At 38.7% G+C, this 13,792-nt stretch overlaps 2 protein-coding genes across 2 annotated transcripts; one reads left to right on the top strand and one right to left on the bottom strand.

The window, feature by feature from the left end:
• LOC122059021 (cation/calcium exchanger 4-like) lies at nucleotides 1-726 on the top strand. The gene has a single exon (XM_042621727.1). It carries the CDS (start codon nucleotides 1-3, stop codon nucleotides 724-726), a length of 726 nt encoding a protein of 241 aa, XP_042477661.1.
• A 2,547-nt stretch (nucleotides 727-3,273) lies between these two features.
• Nucleotides 3,274-9,279, bottom strand: LOC122059946 (pyruvate decarboxylase 1-like). Its single transcript, XM_042623044.1, has 7 exons — nucleotides 8,554-9,279; nucleotides 8,306-8,469; nucleotides 6,040-6,601; nucleotides 4,687-4,775; nucleotides 4,491-4,608; nucleotides 4,151-4,339; nucleotides 3,274-3,889 (listed from the first exon to the last, which is right to left on the bottom strand). The coding sequence occupies exons 1-7, from the start codon at nucleotides 9,028-9,030 to the stop codon at nucleotides 3,719-3,721; spliced, it is 1,770 nt and encodes a 589-aa protein (XP_042478978.1). The 5' UTR covers nucleotides 9,031-9,279; the 3' UTR covers nucleotides 3,274-3,718.
• Between the last annotated feature and the right edge of the window lie 4,513 nt (nucleotides 9,280-13,792).

A 13,792-nucleotide genomic window follows, 5' to 3' on the forward strand; every position in this document is an offset into this window, starting at 1 on the left:
ATGGAGATAATATGCCGTAGAAGAGGAATTGATTATTCTAATCAATCGCTGAAGTCTGGTTTGGCAGATAGCCCAAGGCCTTTATGGGGTTGGAGCGATGAAGACACAGAGATTGAGAGTCCATTGTTCTCCTTTTTTAAAGCACTTGCGATGATGAAGATGCCCTTGATAATCCCAAGACAATTGACTATTCTAATAGTTGAAAAGAAACAATGGTCTAAAGGATATGTTGTAGCCAGTGCATTTTTTGCCCCCATTCTCCTAGTCTTCCTGTGGAGTACCCGTGGCAATGTGAGTTCTCAAATTGGAACTGCTGTGTATGTTATTGGTGTTCTATTCGGTGCTGGACTCAGTATTCTTGAATTTATCTTCCTGAGATCTGATCAACCACCTTGCAAGTTCTTATTTCCATGGGTATTTGAGGGTTTCATGATGAGTATTGTTTGGTTCTACATTATTGCCAATGAGCTTGTTGCTCTCTTGGTTGCATTGGGGGTAATTTTAGGAATCAACCCATCAATCCTTGGATTAACTGTATTGGCATGTGGCAACTCAATGGTTGATTTAATGTCGAACATTGCACTGGCAATGAATGGAGGGGATGGTGTACAGATAGCTTTGTCAGGATGCTATGCAGGACCCATGTTCAATACACCTTTTGGTTTGGGAATCTCAATGCTGCTTGGGGCCTGGTCAAAGAGGCCTGCTTCTTACATGGTGCCATGAGATGCTAGCTTGTTTTACACAATTGGATTTCTTGTTTTGGGTCTTATTTGGGCTCTCATTTTTCTACCACGGAATGATATGCATCCTAACAGGAGTAGGCCTTGAAAACCCTCTATTTGACATTTCTTTCTATTAGAGTGAGCAATGCTGTGGGTTTTATCTCACTGGTTGGTCTAAGTTGACATCTGGTTTGTTTCCTCCCCTTATCTTTTTTTTAAAATATCTTTTAGTATTTATTTTATAGATATATTAAGAGTTTTTTTCCTTATCAATAAAAAATCCTCACCTTTTTCTCTTTTTTTCTATTTAGCATATATTCGCTATTTCCGTATCCCCATTCGTATTCTTTTCCTTTTTTATTTTTATTTATTTTTTTTTTTTAACTTTTTCTTGAGCAAACCAAGACCCAATAGATCAGAGACAGAATGTACGAAATTTTGAGTAAGATAGAGACACATCCATTGGTTATTTCAATGGAGTCTTCTTTGTAGTCCATTTTTGTCGTGTTGGGAATCCGATGGATGATCAATTTAGACACTGGAAGTTCGATTTGTTGGAGCAAAATCTCATAGATTGGTAGAAGGGTCCTATAGGTTTCTGGATCATTGTTCTTATGATAATCTGTTTGAATTTTCTTATTTGGGTTTTGTTTGTTGAGTTTTCTTTTTGACTGTGCTTATCGCTACCTGGGTCTTGTTTATCTAGGGTTTATGGATTGTATTGGACATGGGTTTATGAACTATAAAGGTATTCTGAATTATGTTTTTTTCTTCTCCTAGTTTTTTTTTTCCCTTGTAGATCATTAATATGGATGGATCATATGAGAACAATCTGGGTTTGGCTAGACCGACACATTTCCAAGGTTTGAAAGAGCTTAGTTCCACAATTATGGTTATTCATCTTTTTAATGGTTTTTTGTACGCTCTCTTTTTGTTACAACTATGGTCGTTTAACTATGTCGTTTTTGAATAATTTTAAATTCCAAAGTTGCGTTACAAATGTAGGAGACTTACATACTCTCTCCTTTCTCAATCTATTTTAGTGGTTACAATATTTCATTCTCTCTCTCTCTCTCTCTCTCTCTCTCTCTATCTCGTAATTGAAAACGAAACATGTAGCTTTGATTTATTATAAATAAGTTTGGCCCCCATATGCATTTGCACGTATGTTTTTACTAGTATATATATATATATATATATTCTATTCCCCCATATTTCCTTTATATCATGTGTTAGATTTAATATTTAACTATACATGTAGCATACAAGACTAGTTAGTAGGACTGGTAAATTTATGAATGATCCAAATATAAGGAGACCAGCATCCAACAAGATAGATTGAATGCCTAACACATTCTTAACCCGAAGCATTGAGGGGAGACATATATAGGCCTAGATCCTTATCTAGGTTGTAACTCTCAAAAAACCCTTTCTTTTCTCTCTTCAATGGCATAAGAAAGACCTCCCCTAAGGTATACATTTTCCCATATACATATAGCGATTACTTTCAACTTTGTACTTTATCTGACTTTATCGTAACCAAGTTCTATATCAAGGGGTTAAAAGAGTTGGTATCCTATTAGGACTTTCACGTAGAATTGATAATCTTTCTTTATCTCCATCTTCCCCTGATTCTATAAGATGTGATCTTCAACCCCAGGTATCTATTGATATTATTAAAACCCATGATATACTTTCTTTGAATCCTCCACTAATTTGTTTTGCTGGCAGGTTTGATGCCCTCATGAAGGAGGCAGGATGGGCAACTCCTATTATGCATCAAAAACAGTTTAACCTTAAGGTATTTAGACATGGCATGCCTTCAAGGGATTGCAGCAAGCTGGAAGATGGAATACCGGTTAGTAGTCATTGATGGGTCTGCGAAATTCTCTTCATTAACCCCAAAAACCACATCAACCCCAAAAACCAAAGATGTGGTTTGGCTGTGGAAGTGTTTTAACATCATGTTTGATATTTGTTTGGGTTGTAATAACTTTAAGAATTTTACTTTTAAATGCTGTGACAATGATTAATTTGGTGGGTCTTATTAGCCTCCTAGCGAGGTAGGTGGTGAACAACAGGCTTAATTTTATGGGCAGAAGAACCCCGCAGGTCTGGAGCAGGCAATACCAACATAGGGCCAATGAGAAGCTGTGCGAAAGCATCTTCAGCAATGGTGGGACTTAGGAGTGTACAGTGGTCTTTTTGTGTCCCATCGCTCGCAGGGATCTTTTTCCTTAATTTTACATTTTTTTTAAACAAATAAATAAAAAATAAAAAATTTCGGTTACTTCATCTTCAGGCATTTCAGCATCTGCCAATTAAACAAGTTAGCCCCTACCAAACCCGTCCCATTGCTCCCTCTCTCTCACAGTTCATTCCAACCTGGATATATACATTATAGCATTGGTGTGGTCCACAGCTAATTGAATTTCTTCGTTGGTAACTGATTATAAGACCCTACCGGGTCCTCCAAACAACCCCTTAATACCCCTTTCCTAACTGAATCCATTAAAACATAAGCAAGAATCAGATGGGCCACAAATCATGATGATACTCTTCCCCCTCTTTAATAATGAGAAAAATTGCAAGTGACAAATGCATTCAGAAACTAAAATGGAATATTACAATGCCTGGACTTCTGTGATTTGGCATAGCTCACCTCCAATGAATGCCTGAACATGAAATGGCAGCAAGGAATGCAAATCGTACGGCTCTGTTGCCAGTTATTGGGGGACTCTCATCTCAGCCACTCAAAAATCAGAAAATGGTTCGAGGCATCAATCTACAATAAAAAAGTACATATAATCTTCACATTTTTTGGGTCGACTCATAGGTCACCTTGATGCATCAAATAAGCACTGTTATTGTGTCACCATCCTACTTCTCATTTTAATTACACAAGCCACTATTTATAAAACTTCTTCAGATAGAGAATGGAGAATGGTGCATAATGCATCTTCTTCCTCAACCCAAATCAAAACTTCAAAGTTCTACTGAGGATTAGGAGGGCGGCTGTTTGCAGCAGAAACACGAGATCCCCACTCTAACAGCTCCTTGCTGGTGTCATCCTTGTGCACAAAAACCTCAATGAAACACAATGAATCCTTTTGGTCTCCTGAGGCAGTTGCAATTGCCTGTGTCAGTTCATCCTCTGTCCGGACCTGCATCCACATGATATTTCAAATTAACCATCTCTATGTTATCTCATCAAATCAAAAAGAATAGAAATGAAACATGGTACATCTAGTGTTTTCAGGGATGGACCCAACCCCTATAGTGTGCATCCCATACATAGATCCCTCATGCAGAACAGTTGGTATGACAGATAAACAAGTGCAGCATGAAAAGAAGTGTTGCAATAACCCATCACACAAAACCTCTTAATGGGAGCTAAAGGTATCAAACATAATATCCATGCTGACCTTGGCTGTCCAACATTTTCCTTCACCATTGTGGATGGCATCAACAAGCTTGGTGTAGTCCCAGTTCTTTATTACATTGTATGGGCCATCATGGATCTCTACTTCAATTGTGTATCCTCCATTGTTGATGAGAAATATAATGGTCCTTTGACCACATCGTATCATTGTTGAAACATCTTGTGCTGTCACCTAAGGAAAAGGAGAGAATAGTTAGACTTACAAGCTTACCATTTGTTACACAAAACTGGCAAAGAATAAATCCCGCCCCCCCCCCCCCTTTTCTCCCGTTCCCTTCTCAAATCCCGCAGGCAACCACACAACAGCCATAGAAGTGTCTGACCTGGAAACTTCCATCACCTATGCAGGCAATCACACGCTTATCTTTAGCAGCCTGAGCATACCCAAGAGTGGCACCTACTGACCAGCCGATTGATCCATACTGCATCTGGAATTCGTAGCTGTATGAAGTGACTGTCAGTATTTGAAAGATCTCTGCCAGACATAAATTGGTGTTAATAATATCCAAAGTAACTTACCCACAATTTTCTGGCAGACGGAGCTTCTGACAGTTGAACCATGAGTCCCCTGTCTCTGCAATAACTGCTGTGTCTCCCCCCAGCATATTCTGTTCAATAAGTCGGGTTAAATAAAAGAAGCAAAAGTACAAAAGCAGTACATAGAATACCAAGAAGTGTACACTAAAGTCGGGAACAAATGATCCAGTTATAAGTCAAAACTTAGAAAAAGAAAACAAATTCTTTGGATTGAATAGAAGGGTACCTAGCAAAGCCTTCTAGGTGACCATGGAGTCTTCCATATAGTAGACTATCACAGCTATACAGAGGGTCCACTATCCAATGGACATCATGCATCAGCAAATTATCCAAGGGGTTCAAATTAGAAGCTCAAGTAGCAAGTAAGTCCAGGTGACCAATGTAGAAATCTCTTCCTCCCAATCATATCTTCGTGTAACTAAAATCATAGACGGCACCAATCACCATGTGGAGGGGTTTTGTGGCCCATCTGGACCACCCATTGGAATTCTCTTGACTGTGTACTCGTCAAGTTTTATACCCCAACTCGGTCATTTGGTCCACTGTTTACTGGGGTTCCTCCCCACTGATTTCAACTATCATAATAGTTTCTATTTCGAAAATGACATAGGAGGCCCTAACTTTGCCAGATGGTAGAGTACTTCTAGGAGTGGAATACGTGTTGGCATGGGGACTTGTACCCTTTTGAGAAGCCGATTAAGCTACTAAGTGGAAGATTCTATAGTCACTCTTGGCTAGTTGACTCACCTAAGTTAGTTCTCCTACATGAAAGACTAGCCAAGTTGGATGATGAATCAAATTGCAGTACTAGATCAAATTCCTCCCTACCGATTGCAACTATCATAATAGTTTCTATTTCGAAAATGGCATAGGAGGCCCTTACTTTGCCAGACGGTAGAGTGATTCTAGGACAAAATTTACATGAGGAATAGGTGTTGGCATGGGGACTCCGAGCACCCTTTTGGGCAGCCAATTAAGTTACTAAGTGGAAGATTCCATGGTCATGTAGATTTCTTGGCTTAGTTGAATCACCTAATTTAGAGCTCCTACATGAAAGACTAGCCAAGTTGGATGATAATTCAAATTGCAGTACTAGATCAGATAGCCAAAACATCCAACAGTATTGTTTTTCATCTATGAGAGCTACTTCATGAGACCAGCACATGATACATCCCACTAACTGGACAGAAGTTGTGCATACAATTAAAAAAATAATTATGAGATAATCAATGCACGATTGCGGAAGAAAGAGGCATCTGTCACATTTTAAAATCATAAAAAAAATGAAAGGAAAAAACCAAGAGGAAGATCTAGATCATGCTTCTTTTGGCTAACCTGAATGTGCTTGAAGAGGATGTTGACTCTCAAAGGTTCATCTTGCGCACGCTTGAGAGCGATGCCAGGAGGAACATAGATCCTATGATGATTCTCCAGTGCTGTGCTGTTCTTCTTCAGCCTTGGGGCCAATGCCTTCAAGAAGTCAGCCATGAAAACCCAACCTAAGGAAGGTCCATCACATATTGTCACACGATTAGGCTGTACAATCACTGCCTTTTCCTTCTTGACCAGCAAGGAATAGCCCACTGAGCTGTAGTCATTAAATATGGGGCCAACAAACATATAGGCATCAGCAGACTCCACTATCTCCCCACAAAAATTGGTACTGACAGCACCCCAGTACGTCCCAATGAATTGTGGGTGTTGTTCTGGGACCAAACCCTTGCCTGATGGCATAATTGCTATTGGATAACCACATGCATCTGCCAGCTCTACAAATGCTTCTTGTGCCTTTGCAAACCTTAGTCTGGGCCCACCCACAATCACAGGCTTTACAGCCTTATTCAGAAAATCAGCTGTCGCCTCCACGGCTGTCTCTAATCCCATTTGATTGCTCACCCTGCATGCAAGTATCAATATTAAAACATGGGTGAACAGCCCCTCAATCCCCATCCCAGAAAAAAGATAATCAGAATATACTTTTCAATGTCTCTAATTGACACGAAAGAGAAACCAGATACTGAAATCTTAATATTTGATAGCCTAAGGCTCTTTATTAACTTATAATTAAACTGGTTCATTCCCAGCTGATTAAGGGAAAACACAATTCCTACATATTTAACATTCTAGGTGGAACTTCTGACAAGTGAAGCAACAAGAATAGGTAAAGAAGAACCACAATCTGTAAAAGCATCTAACATACCCACATATTATCTATTTCAATAAGTTAAGATCAATGCAACTCTATAGCATGATCAAATCACATTTAGACAGATTTATGTCCATAAGAAAAAAGCCAACCACAACAAGTGAAGCCTGAATGCCTCCATTCCATAATTTTAGAGAAATCAAACCAAGAACTGCTATAAGAGAAGGTCATGAGCTCTGAAACAATTTGTCAATACACAACTGAGTTGTAGAACAGCCATAATTGTAATAGAGAAGGGCAAAAAATGGAGCTTATGACGACCAATTTGAACATTGACATAGTCATTGCTTGGTATTAATGGGAAACATCTAATACTTACTTGCAACAATAAGAAAGGTGAAAATTTACATTCTCAGATGAATGCTAGGCTGGAATTCATCAAATTGTTTGCATTCATAAACTTTAGAAATCTATGTACCCAATTTATACCAGACCAGAAACAATACAAATGTTAAACTAAATACTCAAATGTCCCACACACCCCCCCCCAAAAAAAAAAAAAAAAACGAATGAGCAAACGGAGAAAGGGAATATACTAAAGAATCATAAAAGAAGAAATGGAGAAAAAAAAATAAACGTATCAATCCTCTAACAGCTCAAGTCAAACAGAGAGGATGCTGAGGATCGAGTCCAGATGATATCCACATTACAAAGGTAAAGCTCATGGCTAAACCAATCTTAACTACTAAACACAATAAAGGAGAAAGGAATATGGTGAATTTCGATAGGAAAAATTCCTCTTTGTTTTCTTGTCCCTAAAGAGCTTCGTGACCTCCATAAACCAAGCTTGATCCATAACCAGGGGACCAAATATTTCTCTGAGCATTTCCCCTCTATCAAACTATCTATATCATCTGAATTCACACATGATATAACATCTAATCAAAAGACTTTTAATGAAAGTAAAGTTAGCCATGATTAATAAATCTACTTAACTTTATAAAATGATAAAATTACCCCACATTACAAAACAAATCTGAATCAAAGTGAACATCGAAAAAACTGGAAACCAGGAAAGCTAAAAACACAACTAAAGGAAGATATGGGGAAACCCGCAACCACGAGAAAGTGAATTCAGTCCTTTCTCATAAGAAAGCGAAAAAGAAAATGCCCAGGTAACTTGTAATTTTTCTGTCATTACTCAACTCCAAGGAAAACACTACAAGAACCAATCTTTTGAATTATGGTTGTTCTCCAGCCAATCACCACAAATTCCAAAGTAATAATTAACTTTCTTCTCCAATTCTATAAATACCCTCAAAGGGAGAAAACCCTCATTAATTGGAAAATATCAAGAAGTTATGTTTTAGTTCAAATAATCAAATTCTAACACAAGCATATAAAAGAATGCTACAGTCTGGGTGTGTGTGTGTGTGTGTGTGTAAGTGTATGTACCTCGGCGCAAGGTAGAAAGGCACGGGCTCTCTACTGAAAGTCGGATGAGGAATTCCGGGCAAGTTGCAGCTGATGCTGATATAAACGGGCTTGCATTCCTTCAAAGCAGTTGAAATTGCAGTATCGATCAGCTCATGCGCATCTTCCAAGTTGTTCACCACTGCCTGTTCCAACACAAACACCATCAGCAATTACAGAATTCAACCAAAACCAAAACTAACACTAGTAGAGATGCATCAGTGACTTGCCTGAGCACAAGTGACCGTCTGAAAGGCTCGAAGCTCCTGGGTGAAATCGGGCAATCCGATGGTATGATGGAGAATCCGGTTGGTTCCATAATCATTAGAATTGGGTCCACCAACGATGCAAATAACAGGGAGGTTTTCACTGTAAGCACCCGCAATTGCATTGAGAATGCTAAGCCCACCGACGGTGAAGGTAACAACACAGGCACCGATGCCACATGCACGGGCATAGCCATCTGCGGCATACCCAGCATTAAGCTCGTTACAACAGCCTATAAGGTTAAGCCCGGGCTCTGCGACCAGGTGGTCAAGCAGCGACAAATTGAAGTCACCAGGAACAGAGAAGACATCACGCACCCCAATCTGAACAAGGCGCCGAGCGATATGACCACCGAGAGAGAAGCTGGAGGAGGCGGGCGACACAGGGGTAGGGGCGGTGCTTGGAAGCGGTAAGGCGCCGATTTTGTTCTGGGCTTCCATTTTTCTTTATGGGTTTTTGATTTGATGATGTTGAATAGATGGGGAAGGGTTGAATGAAGGCGAAACACACTTATAGGTCTCTGGTCATGAATTTTGACTCCTGAGAGGGACTGAATAGTGGGTTTTGAAAACCATGGGCGGTTTTGGAGAAAAAGAATACCTACAGAGGCTACTGGAAGGGAAACGATCGGGTAAGGCCCAATTGGAAAAACAATGAATGAGATGCGATCGTTGAATGGTGATACGAGTATCATTCACTGACTGGAGGGTGGGGACTTCTCGGTTTGAAGCTTGTAAAACTATTCAAATTCAGCCGAGTGGGGTTTCTTTTCATTAGATTAAAGGGGGCAGGGAGTGACTGTTCTACGTCAATGAAGAAGGACAAGGACAGCTTAGTGGGGAGCTAAGGTGTTTAATTAAAGTCTCCAATGAGCAGTTGGGGAAAAGTAAACAGATTAAGAGAGAGAGAGAGCAGCCGATTAACTGGTGGCCCATTGCCCTAAGACCATGGATTTAGGGGATGCTATATTATTTTGGGTAATTTACTGCGTCATCCCTGAAGAATACCAATATTAGAAGGACAGTCACTCTCTTTCACCAAATTAAACTCGGACCCCTGCCGTCAGCCACTGTTAAGGAATATATCTTATATACTAATGTCAGCTATTTTATTTTAAATATCAAAATACCCTAAAATGCCTTTGTCTAAGTCCCATCCATAAATAGATTTAGACTACCAACGATCGTACAGAGCACGGGAAATCACAATGGCAGCAACATCAACGACATTCAATGGGGTTTTCTCCATGTGACATTCAACTTCGGTGTGGGATGAGCAAAGTCGAAGATGCCCTGTTCGTGGTCTTCGAATTCCTTGAGGAGAGAACCATCAGTCGGCGACCAGAGATGAATGGTCTTATCTATCGATGGACTACCTAATTGCTTGCCATGGTAGAAGAATTTGACGCTGGGGATGGAGGTTTTGAACAGAGTCTGCAACAATCAAACAAAAAGACCCATCTCATCAATCATGAAACAAAAACGAAAAAAAAAAAAAAGATAAATCAAACCGAAATGGATCTGGGTATAGAATAAAAGAGAGAAATACAAACAACCCCTGGAAAAATGGAAACGAGTTGGGGAAAAATAAATCATTTCTAAAGCAAACTAACGAGAGAAAGTGGAAAGAAAGAAAATGAGTTGGGATTGAGATGGGTAACCATTTCTCTTCAGAGATCTTGCTTGTAACCCAATTTATTGAGACGCTTCTCTCCTAAATCCATCTCAACCCTCAACGCAGTCGGTGAACACTCTCCCATGACAGATATCAAGGGTCACTAGCCTCTCCGCTAAAACCCACTTCACTCTCAACTCCTCAAGCCCAGAACCCAAAATCTCTCTCTCTCTCTCTCTCTCTCTCTCTCTCTCTCTCTCTCTCTCTCTAATTAAATTTTGATCTCATCGAAGAATCGAAGAAACCCATCTCTCTATCTTCATCTTTAATCATGGCAGAAGAAACCCAGACGAAAGCAGAGGGGCTAACAGTTGTGATTGAGATTGAGAAATGGCGATTGAGAGAGAGACACCACCAACACTGGCGGTGGAGGTTCCAGAAGTGGAGGAGCCTATCAAGCCAACCATCGTCAAAGAAGAAGTTGTTGCTTATGCTGCTACTGAAACAAAAATGTAATTAGGGTAATTAAAGAGTTTTACATCATAAATGGAAGGAAACATTCCAAAAAAGAGGAGCAAATTTCAGCCATAGCAATACCTACGAACCACCAGAGTGAGTAGCGCAAAGAGATAGAGACAGAGATGGGGCATTTCAAGTTCCACCTCTGTCATTGTGAATATGGTATAATGGTCATTTGACAAAATCACTTAATAGAGACTGATGACAAGGGGGGTCCGAGTCTAATTTGGTGAAAGAGAGGGGGTGTCTCTCTAATATTGGCATTCTCCAGGGGGGTGGTATTGTAAATTACCCTTATTTTGTATCGTTAAATTGTATCTAACAAGTATTTTTAACTAAAGAAAAAAAAGCCTGTCACTTTTATCGTTCGCAGTTGAACTCCGAGCAAGGTTTCAAGTATCGGTATTGTATCAGCCATATCATATTGATATCAGTTGAGATCGATTTCTAATCCTTGATCAATCCGGATTAATTACCTTATCATTTCAAGGGTAAAACAATTAAAAAATATATACTTTTCATACAAGAAAGAGGATTCCTAAAAGGCAGCATGGCACCTATACCAACATATGGATCAATGGAACTATAGAAATACTAATAAAAGCATCAACAAGGGGGTAAGATTTTTGTCTTTCATGGGGTGGGACAGTCATTTTTCCCTCTCACAATCTAGGTCTAGGGACCACATTACCTTCTAGGCTTCTTTTTTCCTAATAAAAAAAAGAAAAAATGAATGTTTCTAGAACGTAATAATGTATATTCGCGCTTAATGCATCTCTATCTTTAGTCCCCAACAAAAGAATAGAGATAACATTTCATAAAGAGGAGGAGAGAGGTGTTAGTGCATACCATGCTTGTGGAAAAATAACATAATATAAACAAGGATAAGAATATGGTACATGTAATGTAGTTGTGCCTTTGTGGATTAAAAAAACAATGTGTGAGAGTGGATTAAAAATAAATAAGTGCTAGTATAAACATTAAAGTATTTGATATTGCATTAGTGAAGTTAGTGGTATATTTTTATAATAGTAAGGTCGAATCAACTTCTCCCCATTTTTTTCTTCTAATACACAAAGTCTATAGGATTAGGTTGGGTTGGACTAGGCTCAGTTAGCCTAAGATCTGAAGTGGTTTTTTTTTTTTTTCAGATTTTTGACATATTTAATCGGGCAATCCAAAGGTTGGTGGATCAATAGATCCGGTTACATATCTAGTGGCCCGGATCAGAATTGGATCAGGATAACTGGTGGCCGATCCTAGCCACAATCCCTAGTTTTAAATGCTTGATACATGCACCTCCCGTCGGTAGTTAAGGCAAATTTCAATGGATTAAAAAATATTGGGAAATGATATTAAAGGTAGTGTGGTTTCTACACTAGTATAGGAACCAATGAGAATACATGTGAAAACATCAACAATAGTAGAATTTTCACCATTAATGTGGGGCAGGATGGTCATTTCACCCTCCCATGTGTCTTGACACAAGTGTCACACAACCTTTTACAGTTCTTTTTCCTAAAATTATTAGATAAATTAAGGGAAAAAGAATCCTAGAAGGAAGCGTGATCTTTCATGACCAAGACATAGTGAGGGCGAAAATGATCACCCTACCCCTTAAGAAAGGTAAAATTTCAACTCCCAATTAATACTTCTACTAACATTGCTTCATGCATTCATATAGGAACCCTTTTAATTAAGGAATCATCTTCCTCTATTTAATTTAAGTGTCATTTCGACACAGGTCAATACATGAAAATTTCTAGCCCAACGGTGAATAGTTGATCATATTCATAAATGACTGTTTGTAATCTTTCACCAAAATTGTATTATAAACTATTCAAGTAATTAACAAAAATAACCAACGATTATATAATAAATTAACAAGATAAGGATAAAAGTGGAAAGAAAAAGATTACCAAACAAAAAGACATTCAAGTCTTTCAAGACATGGAAAGGAATATTGCAAAAGAAAGAAAGATTTACACAAACTTAGAGAGAGAGAGAGAGAGAGAGAGACTCCATCCTGGTAACCCATTTAAAATTCCGGCATCCCTTCTAGAAGAGGCACATATGCTCTCTCGAGAAAAGGTGTGCCCCGAAAACCCACCCCCTAATGTGGGCGCCGTCTGTTATTTATTCCGTTGTTGTCTCAACTTGACCATTTTGCTCATGTATTAATCTTTGAGTCTGGAGAGAGAAAGTCTTCTGAAGGAATATCCCCAATTGCCGTAAAAGTCTAGAACCCCTAATTTTGAAACTATAAAACTAGCCAGCAATGATTGGTTCAGTGTTTCAAATGATTCTGCTAATGTGTCTGCCGGAAGTTTCCTTTAATAATCATGGCCAACAAAACCAAAACACAACCATCAGTATTATTTGGGTTAACATCTTCCGTAGCGGATGATGAGGTGTAATGAACATGGATGGTTGAGAGCATTTTGAATATATGTCTTAAGAGATTTTCAATCATTCGATGTTTACTGCAACCGTACAATCGCTGTAAATGAATTTCACACAATTATTTGTGACTGAGCATTTTGTAGCCATAATTATATTGAGTAGATGGAGCTTACACTTCTCTTCCCCGCACTATAACCTTAGGCACTGACAGAATCAAATACTCAAGAATGTTTGGCTTCCACAAATGTGATTTTCAAAATGAAACAATTAAAATCTGGTCAAATAAACATTAAAAAAAAAAAAAAAAAAAAAAAAAACTTACACTAACAAAAGAAGCCTAGTTACAATATTAAAAGATGGAGAGGCAGTCCAGATCCTAGTTAGTCAAACTTGCACGATCCTTTTCCCTCCCCTCCCCCTCCCTTTTTAATAAATTGTGGTCTTATTGAACATAATAACTTATTTAATTGAATTTTTTTCTCTCTCTCTCTCTCGAATAATGATTGACCTGATACTTTTACCAATATAGAGTTGATTCGAAAGGCTAATTTTTCATGATATCACCTTCAACTTAAATTCAATGCACTAACCTTGAAATCGAGCTACAACTTATGCATGCATCTATTAAAAAGTGTTTATAAAGTAATGATTCCCAACTCTAATTGA

This window comes from Macadamia integrifolia, chromosome 13 (assembly GCF_013358625.1).
Source record: "Macadamia integrifolia cultivar HAES 741 chromosome 13, SCU_Mint_v3, whole genome shotgun sequence".
NCBI lineage: Eukaryota > Viridiplantae > Streptophyta > Magnoliopsida > Proteales > Proteaceae > Macadamia > Macadamia integrifolia.